The sequence below is a fragment of the Hordeum vulgare genome, chromosome 3H (assembly GCF_904849725.1).
Source record: "Hordeum vulgare subsp. vulgare chromosome 3H, MorexV3_pseudomolecules_assembly, whole genome shotgun sequence".
In the NCBI taxonomy this organism is placed as follows: Eukaryota; Viridiplantae; Streptophyta; class Magnoliopsida; order Poales; family Poaceae; genus Hordeum; species Hordeum vulgare.
Window position 1 is genome coordinate 125642099 of NC_058520.1, and position 23222 is coordinate 125665320.

The 23222-nt window shown below is 41.5% G+C and overlaps 1 protein-coding gene across 1 annotated transcript; it reads left to right on the top strand.

Annotated features, from left to right (window-relative positions):
* Positions 1 to 12982: 12982 nt before the first annotated feature.
* LOC123439664 (indole-3-pyruvate monooxygenase YUCCA4-like) lies at positions 12983 to 16054 on the top strand. The gene is made up of 4 exons (XM_045116354.1): positions 12983 to 14331; positions 15079 to 15327; positions 15415 to 15537; positions 15625 to 16054. Exons 1-4 carry the CDS (start codon positions 13594 to 13596, stop codon positions 15844 to 15846), a joined length of 1332 nt encoding a protein of 443 aa, XP_044972289.1. The 5' UTR covers positions 12983 to 13593; the 3' UTR covers positions 15847 to 16054.
* Positions 16055 to 23222: the final 7168 nt, after the last annotated feature.

Here is a 23222-nt window from a genome sequence, read left to right on the forward strand (position 1 = left end):
GTTCCGACCATGATTGTTCTTCTTTGATCCCATTTTTGGCAAGTTAAAGCACTTGTCTTCTAAAGATCAATACATCGGTCCAAGCTTTAATGCCGATCTACCTCCGAGTATTATCCCTGGTATCTCGAGAATATCACGTAGCTATATAAATTCTTATAAGATCCTCGTCAACTATGATATTTTACTGATTCCAATTTCCTCATGTTTTGAGTTGTTGGACCCTCACGGGCACCAATAACTGAAATCGAGTATGCATTGCGATTCAACAACTTTTAGTAATCTACTTTGATTATGAGTTTGTACTTGATCATGCCATTCCAAGGTGAATGGCTACATCATCATCGTCATGCTAAAGCTTGACCATGCTACATGTGTCCTTCATCCCCGGAACACATTTCCAACAGTATGCTAAGCTTATATAAAGCTTTCAACATCATGTTGGTTCTATTGAAAGGCAATTTTGGTGTTGAGCTAGCAATCTTATCTGTGGTTACAACAACCTTTCTCTTCACCATTTCCTTTGCTTGATATCATCACCAATCGATTACTTCTTCATGTAACTTATCGAAAAATGTTTCGTGATCATCATTAGCATTCTGAGAATTTCTAGGATATCGATAGAATTCATTATGCAAAATACTATCCTTTTCCCCTCGATGGTTTATGTTATCATCGATAACCTTATTGATTTATCTCCAGCACAAACTTATTCATGCTTTGTGTTGTCCCTTGAGTTCCTTGCTATCCAGCTTATGTTATGTTCTACCTTGCAGTATTACTATCTTTTATGTGAAGAGTATTGTGAGAATTGTTGCACCTTCTAAAAATTCTTCATATAGTGATACTTCTCGCCATCACCATTCATTGCTTGGACCCCATGTTGTTTCTAACCGGACTACCGACAAGTGAACTCTGATGTGTGATTCCAATACTTCTTGCAACCCTGATGCTTTGAAGTTAATGACTAATAGTTTCATTCTTAGTGTGTTGGTTGTTGACTCACCATTTTAACATTGGCCGTGCTACTCAGTCCATATTTCTGAGTGCACCCTTCAATTAATATTTAATTGTTGATGATTCCTTGAGCATACGTCATTATATCATTTAATCTGACAAATGCTATCTCCTTGTTCTTTTTCATTTTCGAAATACATCCCTATCGAAATCTTGAGGGATTGTTACTGAGACCATCGGCCACACCCTCAACTTCGCCATGTTTCATGATGAAGCTTTTTGAAAGCACTGTCTTTGTGCCTAGCTCATGAAGACTATTTTTATAGAAGAAGTGTTTTCCCAAAATTCAGGTGCATTCCTGTCACCGTGAATATGGGAAAGTTTTGTTTCGCTTCCTCTTGGATCATCCCAAATCATTCACGCATGTGCGAAGTGTTATATGTTTTGACGATTTGCTATCTTCACTTCATATACCTTTTCTTAGCACCCCAAGCCACTAACTGATTTGATCAAGGAAAAGAAGATCCTTCAGAAGAGCTAATCCAGGCTTACACAACGACTTTGTTAGCTGTGTTCAGAAAACAATGATTGTGACAAACTAAAAGAAAAGTAAACTAAAGAAAATGACGCTCCAACCAAACTCATATCATGCGATGAATAAAAATATGGCTCCAAGTGACATACAAATGGATTGAGACGAAAGAGGGATGCCCCGGAAAGCTTAGACACTTGATTCTTCCTAGAACATTACCTTGGGGTACCTTGGGTATCCCCAAGCTTAGGCTCTTGCCCCTACTTATTCCTTCATCCATCGTGATAACACCCAAAACTTGAAAACTTTAGCACACAAAACTCAAGAGAAAACTTGTGATATCCGTTAGTAAGATAGGCGAACCATAAACATTAGGTACTGTTATAAATTGATTCATATTTTATTATTGCATAAGGTAATGTATTTTAACTAATCCATTACTTATAGCACCCGGTATAATCCATAGCAAAAATAAAACCGGTTTAAAACAAAACAATTTGTAGTGATCAGCAATTAGATCCGACTACTTTAACTCTAAAAACTCTGAAAATTTATGAAAACCTGAGGAATTTGTATAAAAATACTTTGTAAAAAACACAAATCAAAAAATGTCCACTAAAATCATAGAAATTCTGCACTAGATGCAAAGATTTCTGTTTTTGCACCGTATCAATTCTACTTATCATTCACATCTTCACAAAGGCTTTACTTGGCACGAACACTAATTTGACCTTAAAAACATAATCATTATAGAATCAACAATCATGTTATCACACGCAAATAGAAAATAAAACAAGAAAAATAAGATAACTATTGGGTTGCTTACCAACTAACACTATTGTTTTATGCCCCTAGCTAGGCATAATGCATATGATTCAAGTGTTGTCATCTTTTACACTCCACTCATTAGTAGCCCTCATGATAGACCCATAAGGTGGTTTGAATTTATTTCTTTGGAAGTGTTTCATCCCTTTCTTTAATGGGAATTGTAACCTTATGTTTCTCTCTTTCATATCAATTATTGTACCTATAGTTCGTAGAAAAGGTCTCCCAAGTATTATTGGAAAATATGGGTTGTATTAAATATCATGAACTATGAAATATATAGGCACATAATTTCTATTAGAAATTATGAAAACATCGTTTATTTTTCCCAATGGTTTCTTGATAGTGTACTCCCCAAGAAGTAAATTAAGGGAACACTCATGCATACCAGTGAGACCAAGTACATCACATAAAATTTAGGTATAGTTTAGACACTAGCACCTAGGTCACACAAACCATTGCATTCATATTATTTGATCTTAATTTTAATAGTAGTTTCCCACTCATCATGCAAATTTCTAGAAATAGATACTTCTAGCTCAAGTTTCTCATCATAGGCTTTCACCATAGCTTCTACTAATGTTTAGTAAAAGCCTTGTTTGGTTCATAAGCACTGGGTGAGTCATAATGGATAACAAGAAGGAAATACATTCTACTAAATAGAAGCTCTCGTAATTAAAGTCCTTGTAATCCAAAATAGTGGGCACATCACTAGTTAAAGTTTTTGACCTCTCCAAACCACTTTTTCAATTTTTTCATTAGAAACATCACCCTCAAAATATATAGGATGCCTTCTAGCTTGAGTAGATTCATATCCAGTAACTTTGTCATCAAATTTGAGATTAGTAAACAAATATTCAATAGTATAAGTACCAATCATTTTAATATATTCATCATTATTATGGAAAAAATCGGGTGGTAAAGGCTTTTCTAAGAATTCTCTTCTCACAACCTCATCATCCTCTCCTTACTCTCATTAATAGATACTTGGATAGTTGGCAAAGATAAATTTCTAAATGTTCCCACATCAAGAGTAATTCTATCCATATTCCTAGGCAAATTATCAACTTTATTCAACTTTTATTCTACCATAGTATTAAAAATCTTTTGAGAACTAATGCATTCTTTAATTGTGTTCTCAAGATTAGAGGATATCCTTAGGATTTGTAGAAGAATTTCCATAAGATTTATCATAATAGGTTCCACAACTACTATAATAATTACCAAGATATAGTCTAGCATTGAAATTTCCTCTATATGCACTATTGTTAAAATTATTTCGCGAGATAAAGTTCACATCAGTAGCACCATAATTTTGCTCAATCAAGGTAGAGAAAGGCATATCATTGGGATCAACCTGAGCAGTTTTAGTGGGAACCATATTCATAAGATCATCCACTTTCTCACTCAAAGTAGTGATTCCCTCAACAGAATTTACCTTCTTTCGATATGCCATTGAGAATAGTTTGTCATGATGTTGTCCAGAAGTTTGGTGACTTCTCCTAATGTCACCTCCATGAAGGTACCACCTACAAAAGAATCTAGAAGGTTTCTCGACACAAAGTTTAGTCCAACATAGAAATTTTGTATAATCATCCATAAGTAAGCCGTGAGTTGGGCTATTTTTAATCATCATTTTCATCCTCTCCCAATCTTGTGCAATGCGTTCTTGCTCATGTTGCTTAAAATTTGTAATTTGATTTCTAAGGGAGATGATCTTAGCAGGAGGAAAATACTTGGTAATAACAATATCTTTACATCTCTTAGTGAAAATGGAAATTAGTTTTAATTTAACCACATTTTATCCATATCCTTTTTATTTCGCATGTTGCACAATTCAACAAAGGTGTTGAGATGCGTAGCCAGATCCTCATTAGGATTTCCAAAAAATTGTTCTTTCATCACAAGATTTAGCAATGAAACATTAATACCATAAGAGTCCGCACTAGTAGTGGGTGTTATATAAATACTAATAAAATCATTGTTATCAGTATTCGAGAAGTCACAGACCTGCCCGAGCAAGCAAAGTAACAAGTGAAGCAAGTAAACTGGCAAGTAAGACATGAAGACAAGTAAACTAGCAAAGACAAATATTTTTATTTTATTTTTAAAGCAAGAAAAATATAACAGCAAACGAAAAGTACATCATGTGAAACAGAATTTTTGCAAAGATACTTCACGGTAGGTTGGGCATACTCCCCGTCAACGGTGCCAGAAATCCTTCCTCATACTTGTGATCCGCGTTTGGTTTTTTCGTGAAGAGGAACAGGTGATGTAGGACAATATAGATAAATATTTCCTCCGTGAGAACGAAGATTATCGAGCCAAAATGAGGACCACGCAACTCCTGTCTTCAGTGCCTACACGCAAAATAGCAAACACTTGCACCCAACGCGGGTAAGAGGGTTGCCAATCCCCTTGAACTCATTACTTGCAAGTGGATAAGTAGTTTAGTTAGATAGTTTAAATATAAAAAGTAAATACAAATAATAAAAGGAAACATGGAAATAAGAGCTTTTGTAAATTTCTATGTGAATAGACCCGGGGGCCTTGATGTTCTCTAGTGGCATGTGTCCCAAAGTAGGCATATGGTGGGTAAACAAATTACTATTGGGCAATTGATAGAAAATCACAAAGTTATGCAATATTTATTCACGAAAATGATCATGTGTATATAGGCATCACATCCATAAGAAGGCCGACTCCTCCCTGCACCTATTACTATCACTCCACCGATCAACCGCTATCCAACATGCATCTAGAGTATTAAATAAAACAGAGTAATGCTTGGAGAGCAATGACATGATGTAGATAAAGAGAACACAATTAATATGATAACCCCATCGTTTTATCCTTAATGGTAACAATAGAAACAGATGTCTTGGTCCTTTTTGTCACTGTGATATAGAGCAGCGCCATTGTACCCACTACAACACATCCCTCTCACTTAAGAAAGATCATTCTAGTTGGCAAAACCAAATAAATAAATCAGAGAGATTTTTGAAGCTATCGTAATCATGGAAATAAGAATCATATAATTCAGAAAAGACTCAAATCTTTTTCATGAATAATCTGAACATAAACCCACAATTCATCGCATACCAACAAACGCACCGCACAAAGTGATTACATCGAATAGATCATCGCGAAGATGCGATGAAGTTTGTACTGAAGAACATAGAGAGAGAGAGAGAGCCATATAGATACTAGCTATGGACTCATAGGTCTGTGGTAGACTACTCACACATCACCAAGGGAGCAGCAAGGTTGATGTAGAGGCCCTCCATGATCGACCCCTCCGACAGGGCACTTGAACAGGGCTCCAGATGGGCACACCGCAGAATAGAGACTTGCAGTGTCGGAAAAAGTGTTTTGGGAGCTCTCCTAAGGTTTTTGGGGAATATGATAATTTATAAGCTAAAGAACAAGGTCAAGAGAGCTATGAGGGTCCCATGACCCAACAGGGTGCGACCACCCACCCTAGGCACACCCTGTTGGCTCATCGGGCCCTCGTGTGGTCCCCGACCTTCTCCCAAAGCTTCCAAGTTTTCTTTTGGTCCAGAAAAAATTGTCAAAAACTTTTGTGGTATTTGGACTCGGTTTGGTTCGATAAACCTGAAAAGCCAAGAACATAAAAAACATCAACTCGTATTTGGCACTGGATTAATAGATTAGTGCTAAAAAATAATATGAATTGGTAAAAAAAGCCCAAAAACATCCTATAATGATAATATTATAGCATGGAACAATAAAAAATTATAGATGCGTTGGAGACGTATCACTCCCCTACAAAAAGTTTTTTACTGATTGGTTTACTTTGTCTCGTTGTTTCTGGAACTCATGTTAATTTGTACAAATGTTTTCTTGATGTAACATTTTATTTGTTCTTATTGTGACATCAGACAAATACAACCACCCAAAGGACTTCAATATCAACATATGAAGACACACGTATTAACCCAAAAAATTTCTCACCAAAAATATATGTTAATTTCAAAATCAGAGAAAACTAGACCTTTGTTCATGCTTTCGTTAACACTTTCGAGTTATGTACACACCATTGCCCCTAGCTCCCAGCCAACTATCCATTAAACTGAAGACAAAGTACTAAGCTATTGTGTGCATGAGTACAAAACACTGGTATAAAGTTGATACCGACGGCTCATCGCTGACTCGTTACCATTTATCCCATGAATGACCACTTTCTCAAATAGGGTAAGATGCTTAGATCTCTATGATGAGCCCATGAAAAAAAATGTGAGCGATGTGTATTACATTTCAGACCATCTCTTGCTAACGTAAACATATTTACCAGAATTGTCACGCATCCCTGTTTGTGCCTCACTAACACCATTGACATGATGGGTCACTATCATGGATAAGAATCCTCGAAGTATACACATCTCCACCTCGGAATTACCACACTTTTCTCAATACACCACCTTCGTAGATCTCTTCATTGATTCACTATACAGTGTCCAAAGCTATACTCTTATCTTCCATCTTTTTTTGTTGTGCATTCCTATCTCCCATGCACGTATAGTGTTCGTGAGTATATGTATACAATCATAGGGGGCATATCATATGGGCATGCAGAGAATGAGTCAACCAATAGTGTGTGGGACCTAACCCACACCTAGTCATGCCTGAATAAACACTCTCGAGGGATAAGGAACCAGCTTGTGTCCAATATTAAATATGTATTGGAAATATGTTTCCTAGATCACCAGATCATATCATATCTCCTGGTAGTAACCAAATTATGGACACTAGTCAAATTATATAAAAGGAATGTAGTCGTTCACAAAAAGTCATCCTTGGAATTATAATCTCGTAATCTAGCTCTACTAGATCCAATCTACTAAATGTGATTCACCCATTAATCCATAGACACCAAAGGCATGAACTAGGGCGTCTACCATACACATTATAGATTTTTGGCTCATGAATAGGGATGGAAAGGGGATGATTCCCACTTGAGGGTTCCTACCCATCTCTATCTCCATGTAGCTACCGGGGACACTTTTCTTTACGTCCCCACCACACACATTTCTCCAATATAAATCCAAATTCAGTTGTGATATTTTCATCATATTACCTTTTGGACATGTCAATATACTTAGTTTTTGTAACATATATGTAGTACAAAGATATATTCTTTCATATGCTAAATATTACCAAACCATACTAGCTAGAGAATATTACAACATGTGCACATAAGTGTGTAGCAACTCATGTACATACAATTATATAACAAGCATGGAAGGGACAACGGTGGGGTATACCTTCCCATCCTCATCCTCATATTAAACTACGGGGATCAAATCTTCCCATAAACACACCATAAGAGATGAATTCTCTACGGGTGTATGGGGAACATGGCTCCACTACCACCCCTACTAGTCCTCAAGAGGAGATTTTCTATGTACGCTTGATTAGAGCTATAAATTGGTCACATATCTAATGTCGTGGGCTCTAAGATTATGTGTATCTCACTAGATAAGGAGTATGATATTTAATGTTCCCTGTGTTAGATTCTTAAGATACAACATTTAGCATAAGAGGGATGGTTTTATCCTTCTGACTCATTAACTATATGCCACACTTGCAACCATAAGATACACTCATAACTTGTTGCAACTAAAAATCTAGTGAGGTTGAAAAAACCGCAATATAACTATTGCATACAAAAGTGAAGTTCTCATCCTGTGTGGAGTGTTGATGGTTGGACTTAAGGCCGTGCTATCTATGAATTGATACATTTGTTTCTCTACCAAGGGGAAAATTTATCGATTCTTTCAAGCCTTTGCGCTTGGAGGCCCAACAGTTGTTACCAAGTGTCACTCATTGGAGCAAAGTGTAACAACACTATTTGTGCCATTCAGCAAATCACAAGGGTTGGAGAAGGTTTTGGGTCCGAGGGAACTAACGAGGATGAATCTATTACCTGATGTTGGTGCTCCCTAATGGTTGTTCCTGGCACATATGATGGTGCTTTGAGGGTGAATGTTTCAATAGTGAACTTGCTCACTTTTGTGGTCCATTTAGGTAGTTATTATGTTTATTAGATTGTGATGTGCGAACTCTCAATTTTGGGCTTTGATATTCCCAATAGACCTCTTTTGTGTCATTTGATTGGACTACTTAATTTCGGTTGCATTTTGAACTATTCTTCCATTATAAAATGTAATGGAACCCGTTTCCCAGTTGAGAGGCGTATGAAAAAAACTCTATGCCACATGAATTAAATTGTGATGGCATAAAGTTAAGAAAACTCTATGGATCATAAGTAGAAAAGGAATTCTAGGAGCATCTACGATTGGAGACCAAAAATTTGAACACCGAAAACTGGTTTGAGGATGGAGAGAAGATTTTGGGTCTCGAGAATTTGTTCTACTTTTCATCACACCAAATACTGAAAAAAATGAGTTTATTATTTTACCAAAAAAAAATTTGAAACAAAAATTTATGAATAATATCAAGGTCATGTCAAATTAATATGAAAGGGAGTAGGAAGTGATGCCAAATCCAGCAACGCCATGCCTCCCGAGCATTAAGAGTGTCAAATGGCGTCACGAGTCACTAGTGGTCATGCCGGGAAAGTGTGGGCCGCCCTCCAGCTAATCAACATAGGGGGGGGAGTGATGGCGGTGCAATGACGAGCATACCGCTAATGTAGGGCACACGCATGATCGTAATTGATGGGAACGAGCGACAATGATGTGAGCTACCGCAAGGTTGTGATGGTCGTCTCGACCGGTGAGAATGTGCAATGGCAAGGCTAGGGGCACCAGAGAGAGTGGCGACTGTGATAGGTGGTAGCGAGAATTAGTTGGCGCCAAGGTGGGGTGGCGAGGGTCGACAGTGGAAAGTTTCATACCAAGGGTTCCCGTGGACACAACTTTCATTTATGTTTGCGTGCTAGTAGAGACTCAAATATATCACTCCCATTACATATTTTGGACGAGGAAACAAAATCAATTTTTGATCAGCTACATTTTTGTGTGGTGTTGGAGATGCTTTAATTGTGACTTGCAAATGGAAGGAGTTTTTTATTAATCAATCACAATTTTTTTGCTATTTTTTCAAAAAGGATGCATATGCTTTCCCTCATGCATTAATTAAGGAAAAATATTTTTTTACAAACCACTCCTAATTCAAAAGGTCCATTAATGTCCGGCATTATGTTACCTATTTGTTTTGCACCTACAATAACCCAATAGCTAGCTTTCCTTTTAATGATGCCAAAGATGACTCGTGTTGGTATTAATTTGTGCCAAAACATACGAGCGTTTCTCACATCCAAATGGTCTAGCATGATGAGGGATTCCGTAGACTTCCTATTTGGGATGTTACTTCCGGACATGTTTCTCCATGAATGTGAGAGGGAGTGCAAGATACCTCAAGTTGCCGTGTTAATCACATCTATACCAAGACAACTCTTGTCAAGGTTCCAAATTCGAATGGTGAAGCGTCACTTAAAAATATATGACTCCACTTTCTTGCACGCATTGGCAGAGAAGACAAAGTCAACAATTTTAGCAACCCCTCCTAGCGAGCATGTCAGTCGTCCAAATCCTATTACGAGTTGCATGCCACACAAATAATTTCACCCTTGATGGAGCCCAAACGCCCCAAATATAGTAGTGGAAGGTGGTTCCCATATGTCCAATGAATTGTGTGTGGTAAGACGGTGTCAAAGAATAATGCCCACTTGTAGAGTGCTTCCAAACCATCTCGTCCATTAAATCTCTTCATAGATGAGTGCGGTAAATTTGCTTCCAAAGCATGAAAAAATTCCTAAGGTTCCCCATGGTGAGAATCATATTGAGTTTTATCTTGTGAATCCAAGCATCGTCCGCCAAGGCCTCCTTGACTTTGCAATATTTTTCGTGAGTAGGCCAAGTAAATGAGGGGAGCAGTGTCCTCCGGTTTCTTCCCATTGAGCCAAGAGAAACTACAAAAAGGGGAAATGACACCATTGCCCCATTGCTATGATGGTAGAGGTATAGAAAAGGTCGATGCCCATGTTGTCACATGGTTTCCTCATACCCACCCAAAGCTTGTCCAGGTCTTTCCACTCATACCAAACCAACGCAAATGCAAGGACTGGACGAACATGTCAATATCAAGCACACCGAATCCCCCACGATTCTTTGGTCAATACACGGTAGCCCAATTAACGGGTAGCGGGATGATAAGTGGAGTGGCATGGTAGATGATTTGTGAGGTGAGAGCCAACTTTACAGGGGTACCATGACCCGTAATGGTAACGTTTTTCCCATGCTATGGGAAAAAGACTTGCAACATCGTATCTTCAAGGAATTGGAAATCTGTTCTCTTAAGGTTCCATATGGATAGGGGTAGGCCCAAATAGCGGACGACAAAATAAGCTCGAATTGCCAAGAAGTTATAGAGGATATCTCCACGGTTGCAGTTGCTGCACCGAATGAGGACATGGGAGCACTTTTCAAAATTGGTCTCTAATCCGGTGATGTCACCAAAAGAGCCCAAGATGGGTGAAAGGTTGTCAATATCTTGCTTGATGGGTGCCATGAACAACATTGCATTGTCACCATAAAGCGAGTTCCTAGAAACAGCCCGCAGCCTCTAATCTTGTGAATTCAAGCCTAGTGCCAAATCGAGAACTTGTTGGGAAGGATCAATGAGGATGAACAATAGGGGCGATAGTGGCCATGTCTCCTTGGAGAAATCCCTCACCGTGCTTAATGATGTTGGGGGGTGGGGCATGGACAAGATAGAGTAGAATCCAAGAAGTGGATGCGCAAAGTAGAGCCTCAACCCACTCACAAAATTTTCTAGGGAAACCTCTCCGTTGGAGTAAATCGAGAATGTAATCCCACCCCATGGAGTCAAAAGCCTTTCGGATGTCAAGCTTGAGAAGGATGGATGATGTTTTTCTTTCGTGGAGCCCGTGAACGAGATTGCGCACGCACATGAAGTTTTCATGAATACTTCTCTTTTTGATGAAAGCACTTTAGGCCTTGAAGAAATGGCTGTACATATGAGGTAAACTAGAGACCGAATACTACTCCCCCGTTCAGAAAAAAAGACGTTCTAACCTTTTTTTGAATCGGATGTATATAGACACGTTTTAGTTTGTTTGTTCACTTATTTCAGTACGTATCTAGCTCATATTAAAATATTGAAAACATTTTATAATTATGAACCGAGGGAGTATATTATTTGCAAAGGCATGACGAAGTTTGTAAGAAGTCAAACTCGGTATCATAGTTTGAAAGGAATGTTTGCACAAGATATCTTTTTTGAGGGAAAGTTTGCGCGAGTTTTTTTAGGGAATATTTGCGCGATATATTAGTCATATGTGATTACGGTTTTTAATGGTGGACTGGTGGATTTTATTCTACAATGCAGACATTTACCTCTCATAGGGTGTCCACGTTCAATACAACAAGCACTTGCAACTGTCTCATCAATTATCTATTTTTAAAGCACAACCATTTACTTATAATTTTTATGACAACGGATGATTTCATTGCGATGGAGGTTCTCATCATGTACACATCGATCGATGAATGGATGTGTGCATCGTTTGATGCAGAGGTCAGGAATTATTCTTTTTTTTTGAAAGAAACAAATTGATCGATGATGTATATACCGAACTCCATACAACACTAGGAACCTAGCGAGTTAGTGCTTGCTTAATCAAAGGTTTTTTTCTCTTTACCAGGTGTACTTGTATATATAGTCTTTATTGAGGCAAAGTTTAAAGTTTGTTGAGATATATTTTAGTGTTTGCATTCTCTGAGCAGATAGATTTTAGTATTTGGGGCGCAATGATGCCGACACCTTGCTAATTCGACAGCTCGCCACATAGAAGACCCTTTTGAGCCAGGAGTTTCATCATACAAAAGCATGATAAAATTTGTCATATTTTGCAGACGACAAAATAGATCGAGACTACATGATTGTCGATATATATATGCACACGCGACTCGCCTGATGTTGTGTTTGGTAGAGCGTATCTGAGATCCACTGGCACATCACACTCAGGTGTACCTTTGTGTCGACGAATGAAACGTTTCAGGTTTGTTTCTGATGCTTCCCAGTATTTGAGTTCGGAAGTTGGTAGGTGTTGTTTTTCCCCTCTTTTTGGCGAAGGTGTTGCGCTCTGTTTTGATAGCAAAAGGAACCCAGTTTGTTTTGAAGCTACCACCCGAACGTGGTTAATCATTATCCAACGATAAGAAGTAATAAAGCCAGTCTTAACCGGACGAATATTCCCGCGGAAAGCCGCAAAGATACCCAGCAACGAACTCAAACAGCTAGCCGCAACTACCATATGCATATCCACCTGGCCAGAGTTTGTTTGAGAAAACCCGGCCAAATAAGCTGGGATAAAGCACCCTCGATAGAACAAAAATTAGGTGAGTTTATCTCTCGTACGTGTACGCAAAGTTGTTTTCTGTCACGCACGCACACATGGTTCCATGCAGGATCGATTACATCGCCCGTGGCGAACGCCACATGTACTAGTACCAAACAAGCATGCGTGCGTGCGGCAAGTAGTCGAGGCAGGCACCGGGTCCGACGCAGACCCCAAACCACTAACAGAACACGCCACAGCAAACAAAAAAAAAATCGAATATAAACGATGACGACGGTTCCACGATTGCAGCCTGTCCGGTGTCTTCTCCCTCCCCCAGATCCTCTCCCAGCAGTCCGCCCGCAAGCTCAGCTCCTCCTCTTAGCCCACCGGCCGCATGCTCCTCCTAGTCTCGTGCTGCTCCACGAGTTAAGGACCAATTCATACACAACGCTACTAGTTATCCAAAAACCAGCCCACCAGATCTCCAACCTCTGCGGACAACCAGATACCCCCAGGGCATGCATCTAACACAGACCCTGGTCAGGTGATGCAGCTCGATCGAGCCGGTAGTTAGGTTCTAGCTACATGCATGCATATCCACAAGAGATATACCGGCTAATCCAAGATCAAAATGACGCCGAACACTGCCACCGCTCCCTACTTCTAGGGACGGGAGACCAGCCGAGGGGAGGAGATACTAGTTGCATATACTTAGATTCCATCCTGGCTGCTATTTTTGGAGCAACACTTCCGCGCCCTTCTTCCTCCACCGCTAACACATCCGCACCCCCATCTTCGCGGCATGAGCAATCCAACTATCCATAGATGTGCCACCTATATATCTCATCCTTTTCTCGATGAACAACATCGACATACAGTGGATAGCAAATAGTGTGCTGCTGACGCCCATCGCCGCTTCGTTCACGCCATCATGAATATGGACTGCTTCGCCGAGGCTGAAGGGAAGAGGTCACATGACCCGTTGTACTGCAACCCGCACTCGCGGCCGGCTACCGGCTTCCCAGTCGACAACATCCCCGTGCCGGTCGTCATCGTTGGTGCAGGGCCGGCAGGGCTGGGGATGGCCGCGCTGCTCGGCGAGGCTGGAGTTCCATACAAGCTGCTCGAGCGATGTAGCTGCATCGGCTCACTATGGAGGCATCGCACGTACAACAGGTTATGTTTGCATCTCCCCAAACAATTCTGTGAGCTTCCACTCATGTCTTTCCCAAAAAGCTTCCCCACGTACCCAACAAGGGACCAGTTTCTGGAGTACCTGGAGTCCTATGCAAGGAGGTTCAACATTGAACCACAGTTCCGGCAGGCAGTCGTCAGCGCCGAATTCAATGGTGACTCTTGGTGGATTCGTACAAAGGAGGTCACCTCACTACCAATCGGCGGCGAGCAGGCCTCACTCAGTGGCAAAACAACTTTGTACCGCTGTAAGTGGCTTGTAGTTGCCACCGGAGAGAATGCCGAGCCAGCGGCGCCAGAGATCGAGGGCACCGGAAGGTTTAAGGGGCAGCTCATGCACTCGTGCGAGTACCGTAGCGGTCAAGGGTATGCTGGAAAACGAGTGCTTGTCGTCGGGTGTGGAAATTCTGGGATGGAAGTGTCGTTGGACCTCGCGAATCACAATGCACTGACTTCCATGGTTGTCCGTGGCACTGTGAGTTTTACTATTTCTTTTCAATTTCACGAATATTTTTCATCTTTTACAATATGTCAACATGTATGTGTTTTCTATTTATCATGTATTTGTAATTATACCATCGTAGAAATTAACGACATAATTTTTTAGTGCATTCGCTATATATAATCATTTTTTATGATATGTTTATGCATTCCTTTCATTATGATATATTTATTAATTTTAGGGAAATCAGTATGCAACATTTTCTCCATACTAATCACCACATACATCATTTAATTCTAGAATATCCATGATGCAATTATTTCACCATGTATTTTCCCCGATAAAATCATATTTTTTATGTAAAAAAAATTATCATTTAACTTTTTTCAAAGTAAAAATAATTACATATATTGACACGATTTGTAATGAAAATACCATAAACTTGTTATTTATTATTTAGTAAGTAAACATTACACAATGCTCATCTTTCCTTTGAAACACTATTTCTTCTTCGGTCATTTTGACACATCTGTGTAAGATGATAACAGCGAAATTCATATACTCTTATTTGTATGGGCCTGGGGTGACTTTATTATTTTGTGACTCATTAATATAAATAAATTGTTAACATTTCATACAAAACATAAATGATGATTAGTTTTAATGTGTGTTCCCATTTTGGTGTTAGTTATACTCGTGTGCTAAATTTATAAGTAGGCACATATTTAACAATGTGTAATTGTAATATATGCGTGGCTGATAATTTTGTTTTGTTTTTAGATGCATGTCCTACCTAGAGAGATGCTAGGGCGCTCCACTTTTGGGATCTCTATGTGGCTTCTCAGATGGTTCCATGTACAGACCGTGGATCGGTTCCTCCTTATGATGGCATACTTTATTATGGGTGACACTAGTCACATTGGTATTACTCGGCCTAGCCTTGGCCCAATGGAGCTCAAGAGCGTTTCTGGTAAAACACCAGTTCTCGATGTTGGAACCATAGCGAAGATTAAGTCTGGAATTATTCAGGTAATTTCTATATTTTGTTATTACATATCTTAAAAAATTTTATCTTGTTATATAATTTATTCAATAACATTTTTTTGGATAACGCAGGTTTTTCCTGCTGTGCGGTGCTTTCATGAGCATGATGTGGAGTTTATCGACGGAAGAAACGAGAATTTTGATGTTGTTATTCTTGCCACAGGTTACAAAAGCAATGTACCTTACTGGTTGAAGGTATATATATACACTATCTAATCAATAATAACATTATAATCGCAAGAATGCAAATTATATTCAATCTGTTAATCTTTCTATGTGCAGGAGAAAGCTTTTTTCTCGGAGAACGATGGCTTTCCAAGGAAGTCAAAAGAGTGGAAAGGGAAAAATGGTCTCTATGCTGTTGGTTTCTCGAGAGGCGGACTTTTAGCGGTGTATAAAGATGCCACCAAGATCTCAGATGATATTGTGCAACAATGGCGTAATATGTGTATGGAAGATGTGAGGGAAAGTTCGTCCAATCAGAGAACCCCATGCCCTATTTGATCAATTTATTTCAAGACAACAATTTATTTCAAGACAGCATACTAGTCTAGTCTGGCATATATTGTCTAATATGTAAGCAGACAATGGTTAGGATTATCTATCAATACAGAGGCATACATATATCTAGATCAGGCTAGCATGCTTCAAAGTGTATATATATAACTAGTTCAAGCTAGACAATGGTTTATTTTTTGTAGGGTTTTTATTATTTTTTAATTCATAAATTAATTTTATTATTGAATTTTTTATTATATTTAATTGTAAGAAAAGGATACCTCTCATGGTATTTTATAAAATGCACTATATCTATCTTTTTCCAGTGTTGTGACTTTTATTTGTCTTATTTATGATTAGAATTATTATAGTGTTTGCAAAATATCCATATGTACTTCTATATATTTTTAAATAAAATTATAATCATCAAATTTAACTTACTATTTGTTTAAAATCAGGAAATGATCATTTGCAGTATTGAATATTAGTAAATGTGCGCACACACACTCTCTCTCTATCTATCTCTCTTTTATGTGATGCACCCTTTGTTATATATAGTTCTCGAGGTATAGATATGTATAGAATGTCCCAGTAGTAGCTAATATTTTATTTAGAGACCATTTATGTTTAGTTAACCATGTTATTCTTTTTAAGTGGGCAACTGCGTCCGGCAATTATTTAATCAGATAGATTTACAATTTTGAATTAAGTGCAACTTGATAAGTTTAAAATAACCATTTCTTTAAAAATATAAACTCTGTATCCATTATGCGCCGCACATGCTTTTAATTATACCTTGTCATTATGCACCGTAACTTACATGTTGGTGTATATGGAACTTTAGAAATGAAAAGGAGTCGTGAGAGACGAGATTTAAGAGTATTGCAGAGGTGTTCCTCAAATACGTGCTCTATTTATAGGATTTGTTTCCCCAAATCCATTTTATTTGGAACCGTGTACACCCATTGACTCGATATGCAAATCATTTGGATGTTTAACCTTGTGTTTATAGGCCTGCAAGTCGTTACCAAGGGCATCTCCAATGCCGGCACAATTTCTCTCCTACAAATATCTCTTTTTACACGTCCGCGGACAAAATATGGAAGGTCACCATCCAACGCTGTTTGCATACATTCAACAACAATTTAAATTAACCATATGGAATTCGTTCAAACACGACGGAACTCATTCAAGTTAGGTTATACTTTACATAAAAAGTCCCTATTTCGACTGTTTTACAAAACAATTAAGAAAATAACCTAAACCCTATAGCGGACAACCACCTTGTGTGCGTGGCCGCCCTGCAGTTCCGCACCGCCATCGTCATCTGTGCCGTCTTCGTCCTCGTGGTCCATCCAGCGACGGAACGGTGCTGGAGGACTGCGACAGCCTTGACCGGTGGATGTTTGCCTCTCACGGAGGAGATGCTCTGCCTCTTGATGCACTATGCAGACTGCCACTGCGGCCACTGCTGACATCGCATGCGGAGCCCTGGAGTCGGTGTCAAAACCGGCGAATCTTGGGTAGGGGGTCCCGAGCTTTGGACCTTGGATCGATGGGTTACACGGGACGAAGGAGACAGTGTTTTACCCAGTTTCAGGCCGTGTTGAGGAGGTAAAACCCTACGTCCTTCTTGATTGTATTTATGTGGATGAGAATTACAGAATTGATCTACCTCGAGATCGTATGAGCTAAAACCCTAGACGAGTCAACTTGCCTATACGGATGGAACTCTGTCGTTTATATAGACACCAAGGGTTTCTAGGGTTACATACACCCGACCTCTAGCCGGGGACAGATGCGCCGATCTAGCCTACTTAACTTGGATGACACGCCAGTCTTTGGAGCTTTCCTTCCCGAACTTGAGGTCGTCACGCAATCCGGTCTTCAACAACACGACCCATTAGGTCGGTGTGTAAGTGATGGGCCGACCGTCCGGGACCCCTTAGTACCGGACTCCCTGAGTAGCCCCCGAACTGGCCTCCAACGCCGATGTATATGGTCTACGGGAACTCCTCGTATCCAAAGTAATCGGCTTGCAAGGCGAGTTCCCTTGACATTCGGCTGATTTTGACTTGGTCGTTTGGTGATGTCGCGCCTTTAAAACAGACAATTCTTAAGGTGAAGGCTTAAAAGCCTCGGTGTGAACAGTTCCTCATCTGACAGCCTTTCTGACGAAAGGTTGCGATATCCAGTTATGAAAAAACTTGATTCGTGGTTCGAGGCCACTTTACCATGGGCATGTCTTACTAATGAGGAGATCGTGCCCCGCATTTAAGGGGATACGACTAATGGTGTGGGTTATCCTGCGCGCGTTCAACGGCCCTGTCGTTTCGGGAAGTGGCAGGGCTTGCAGCGTAGTAAATAGGAACCCTTGGTCTTACGCCCCCCATAAAAGGGAAAAAAGATCCTCAGAACCACCACAGGCATTCGAGACTCAACCCCCCCCCCTTTCATTCAAGCTCCAAGTGCCCAGATCCATTTCATTTTCCATCCTCTCCAAGCCGCACTTCCCCAAGCTCATCCATGGCCAGCTCGGGCTCCCAAGGCAAGTGGGAGGTCTCATGCATCACCGACAAGGATATATGGGAGTTGAAGCTCACTGGCTATCTCTCGCCCAACATTGCCCACCGTGCGCCGGAGGAAGGCCAGGTGGTGCCTACACCAAAGTCAGCCGAGAGGGTGGTGTTAGACCCCCACTTCATCTGAGGACTAGGCTTCCCGCACCACCCCTTCGTCAGCGGCTGATGTTCTTCTATGGTTTGGATTTTCATGATCTTCCCGGCACCGAACTCTTTTATGCACATCTCAGATTTCATCACCATTTGTGAGGCCTTCCTACGGGTTCAACCACACTTTGGTCTATGGATTAAGTCTTTCAACGTCAAGCCGAAGACGCTTAACGGCCAACACGTCAAATACGGAGGAGCCGTGATCCGCAAACTCCCTCGGGTCGAATGGTCGGAGGTTACTTTTATTGATACCATCAAAGCCTCACAACAGAGTGGTTTTACATCACCGAACCTCGGGAAACAAACTGGTCGGCACCCGACGAGTTCGGATCCGGACCTCCGAGAGGCTATCCTCGTGGTTTACAAAAGGTCTTGATCGGGGATTGGCCACGGATGTGAAGTCTCTGCACAAGCGCATCGCGAAGATGGTGGAGGCGAAGATTGAGCTGATCAACGTGATTCAGGTCATGCTCCGTCTTCGCGTCCTACCCTACCAGCGTCAGGATTCTCCAATGTGGTCCCACTATCTCGGCGACCTCGACACCGTGCGCCAGTTCTACCACACTACCGACGAGAAATTGTGGAAGGTGTTGTTCAAATCTCAATAGGAATGGTCGGTCGAGGAAGAAGACGTCGGCTTAGATGCCAATACCCCTCCTTTGAAGGTATGACCAAACTTTTATTCCTATTCAAAGCTTTAGTTTTCAGCAAGGATCTTATCGTTTCCCCCAATATCCCTGCAGGGCTGGCTTGACAAGGCCGTGAAAATAAACGGCCCAGCGCCCCTGCCTGAGGACCCTAGGTCACCATTGTTGACCATGATGCTGATTGTGGCGCCATATGCGGTGCTGGAGAAAAAAGAGAGGAAGAAGAAGGAGACCCGCGGGGGCCTCCGCTTGAGGGGTCATCCAGATACCAAGTCCGGAGACACCCGTGCTTCCTCCGCCCATGAGGAGGAGGATACGGAGTATGGGGAGGAGAGAGACTCCCCTCAAACAAGAAAGATGGTCGGGATGGAGGAGGTCGAAGAGGGCTTTCCTCCCCATGCCTCGAAGAGACCCCGGAGGGGCAAGGTCATCCTACTCGACGACAGCCTAAATTCCTAGGAGGACTCCGGGGCTTTTGAGAGGGTTCCCCGATGGACCCCGGGATCAAGCCCCCCGCCCAAAGGTATGGAATGTCAATTTTATTTAATGGAGTTATACTAAGATTTTGTTCGGGAACATCGCATGGGAAACAAAAAATTTCCTACGCGCACGAAGACCTATCATGGTGATGTCCATCTACGAGAGGGGATGAGTGATCTACGTACCCTTGTAGACCGTACAGCAGAAGCGTTAGAGAACGCGGTTGATGTAGTGGAACGTCCTCACGTCCCTCGATCCGCCCCGCGAACAATCCCGCGATCAGTCCCACGATCTAGTACAGAACGGACGGCACCTCCGCGTTCAGCACACGTACAGCTCGACGATGATCTCGGCCTTCTTGATCCAGCAAGAGAGACGGAGAGGTAGAAGAGTTCTCCGGCAGCGTGACGGCGCTCCGGAGGTTGGTGATGACCTTGTCTCAGCATGGCTCCGCCCGAGCTCCGCAGAAACGCGATCTAGAGGAAAAACCGTGGAGGTATGTGGTCGGGCTGCCGTGGAAAAGTCGTCTCAAATCAGCCCTAAAACCTCCGTATATATAGGTGGGAGGGAGGGGGGCCTTGCCTTGGGGTCCAAGGACCCTCAAGGGGTCGGCCGAACCAAGGGGGAGGACTCTCCCCCCCCCCCCCAAACCGAGTTGGACTAGGTTTGGTGGGAGGGAGTCCCCCTCCCTTCCCACCTCCTCCTTTTTTTTTCCTTTTCCTTTGATTTCTTATCCTTGGCGCATAGGGCCCTTTTGGGCTGTCCCACCAGCCCACTAAGGGCTGGTGCGCCACCCTTATGGCCTATGGGCTTCCCCGGGGTGGGTTGCCCCCCCCTGGTGAACTCCCGGAACCCATTCGTCATTCCCGGTACATTCCCGGTAACTCTGAAAACCTTCCGGTAATCCAATGAGGTCATCCTACATATCAATCTTCGTTTCCGGACCATTCCGGAAACCCTCGTGACGTCCGTGATCTCATCCGGGACTCCGAACAACATTTGGTAACCAACCATATAACTCAAATACACATAAAACAACGTCGAACCTTAAGTGTGCAGACCCTGCGGGTTCGAGAACTATGTAGACATGACCCGAGAGACTCCTCGGTCAATATCCAATAGCGGGACCTGGATGCCCATATTGGATCCTACATATTCTATGAAGATCTTATCGTTTGAATCTCAGTGCCAAGGATTCGTATAATCCCGTATGCAATTCCCTTTGTCCTTCGGTATGTTACTTGCCCGAGATTCGATCGTCAGTATCCGCATACCTATTTCAATCTCGTTTACCGGCAAGTCTCTTTACTCGTTCCGTAATACAAGATCCCGCAACTTACACTAAGTTACATTGCTTGCAAGGCTTGTGTGTGATGTTGTATTACCGAGTGGGCCCCGAGATACCTCTCCGTCATACGGAGTGACAAATCCCAGTCTTGATCCATACTAACTCAACTAACACCTTCGGAGATACCTGTAGAGCATCTTTATAGTCACCCAGTTACGTTGCGACGTTTGATACACACAAAGCATTCCTCCGGTGTCAGTGAGTTATATGATCTCATGGTCATAGGAATAAATACTTGACACGCAGAAAAAAGTAGCAACAAAATGACACGATCAACATGCTACGTCTATTAGTTTGGGTCTAGTCCATCACGTGATTCTCCCAATGACGTGATCCAGTTATCAAGCAACAACACCTTGTTCATAATCAGAAGACACTGACTATCATCGATCAACTGGCTAGCCAACTAGAGGCATGCTAGGGACGGTGTTTTGTCTAGTTATCCACACATGTAAATGAGTCTTCATTCAATATAATTATAGCATGGATAATAAACTATTATCTTGATACAGGAATTATAATAATAACTATATATTTATTATTGCCTCTAGGGCATAATTCCAACAATCTCCCACTTGCACTAGAGTCAATAATCTAGCCCTCACATCACCATGTGAATTACATTGTAATAACTCTAACACCCATACAGTTCTGGTGTCGATCATGTTTTGGCCGTGGAAGAGGTTTAGTCATCGGGTCTGCTACATTCAGATCCGTGTGCACTTTGCATATATTTACGTCCTCTTCCTCGACGTAGTCGCGGATGAGGTTGAAGCTTCGTTTGATGTGTCTGGTCTTCTTGTGAAACCGTGGTTCCTTTGCTAAGGCAATGGCACCAGTGTTGTCACAGAACAAGGTTATTGGATCCAGTGCACTTGGCACCACTCCAAGATCCGTCATGAACTGCTTCATCCAGACACCCTCCTTAGCCGCCTCCGAGGCAGCCATGTACTCCGCTTCACATGTAGAATCTGCTACGACGCTTTGCTTGGAACTGCACCACCTTACTGCACCCCCATTAAGAATAAATACGTATCCGGTTTGCGACTTAGAGTCGTCTGGATCTGTGTCAAAGCTTGCATCGACGTAACCTTTTACGGCGAGCTCTTCGTCACCTCCATACACGAGAAACGTCTCCTTAGTCCTTTTCAGGTACTTCAGGATATTCTTGACCGCTGTCCAGTGATCCACTCCTGGATTACTCTGGAACCTACCTGCCATACTTATGGCCAGGCTAACATCCGGTCTAGTGCACAACATCGGATACATGATAGAACCTATGGCTGAAGCATAGGGGACGGAGCGCATATGCTCTCTATCTTCATCAGTTGCTGGGCACTGAGTCTTACTCAATCTCGTACCTTGTAAAACTGGCAAGAACCCTTTCTTGGACTATTCCATTTTGAACCTCTTCAAAAACTTTATCAAGGTATGTGCTTTGTGAAAGTCCTATCAGGCGTTTTGATCTATCCCTATAGATCTTAATGCCTAGAATGTAAGCAGCTTCTCCTAGGTCCTTCATAGAGAAACTTTTATTCAAGTAACCTTTTATGCTCTCCAAAAGCTCTACGTTGTTTCCAATCAGTAATATGTCATCCACATATAATATTAGAAACGCCACAGAGCTCCCACTCACTTTCTTGTAAATACAAGATTCTCCAACCACTTGTATAAACCCAAATGCTTTGATCACCTCATCAAAGCGTTTGTTCCAACTCCGAGATGCTTGCACCAGTCCATAAATGGATCGCTGGAGCTTGCACACCTTGTCAGCATTTTTAGGATCGACAAAACCTTTGGGTTGCATCATATACAACTCTTCCTTAAGGAAACCGTTAAGGAACGCCGTTTTGACATCCATCTGCCAGATTTCATAATCGAAAAATGCAGCTATTGCTAACATGATTCTGACGGACTTAAGCATCGCTACGGGTGAGAAAGTCTCATTGTAGTCAACTCCTGGAACTTGTGAAAAACCCTTTGCCACAAGTCGAGCTTTATAAACGGTCACATTACCGTCAGTGTCCGTCTTCTTCTTAAAGATCCATTTGTTCTGAATAGCCTTGCGGCCCTCAGGTAGTATCTCCAAAGTCCACACTTTGTTCTCATACATGGATCCTATCTATGGCTTCTAGCCATTTGTTGGAATCTGGGCCCACCATTGCTTCTTCATAA

What these genes read in the sequence shown, in the direction of transcription:
- LOC123439664 (XM_045116354.1), top strand. Translation starts at nt 13,594, where the DNA reads ATGAATATGGACTGCTTCGCCGAGGCTGAAGGGAAGAGGTCACATGAC. An exon ending in CCATGGTTGTCCGTGGCACT is followed by an intron (nt 14,332 to 15,078) that starts GTGAGTTTTACT and finishes TTTTGTTTTTAG; the next exon opens with ATGCATGTCCTACCTAGAGA. An exon ending in ATGTACCTTACTGGTTGAAG is followed by an intron (nt 15,538 to 15,624) that starts GTATATATATAC and finishes TTCTATGTGCAG; the next exon opens with GAGAAAGCTTTTTTCTCGGA.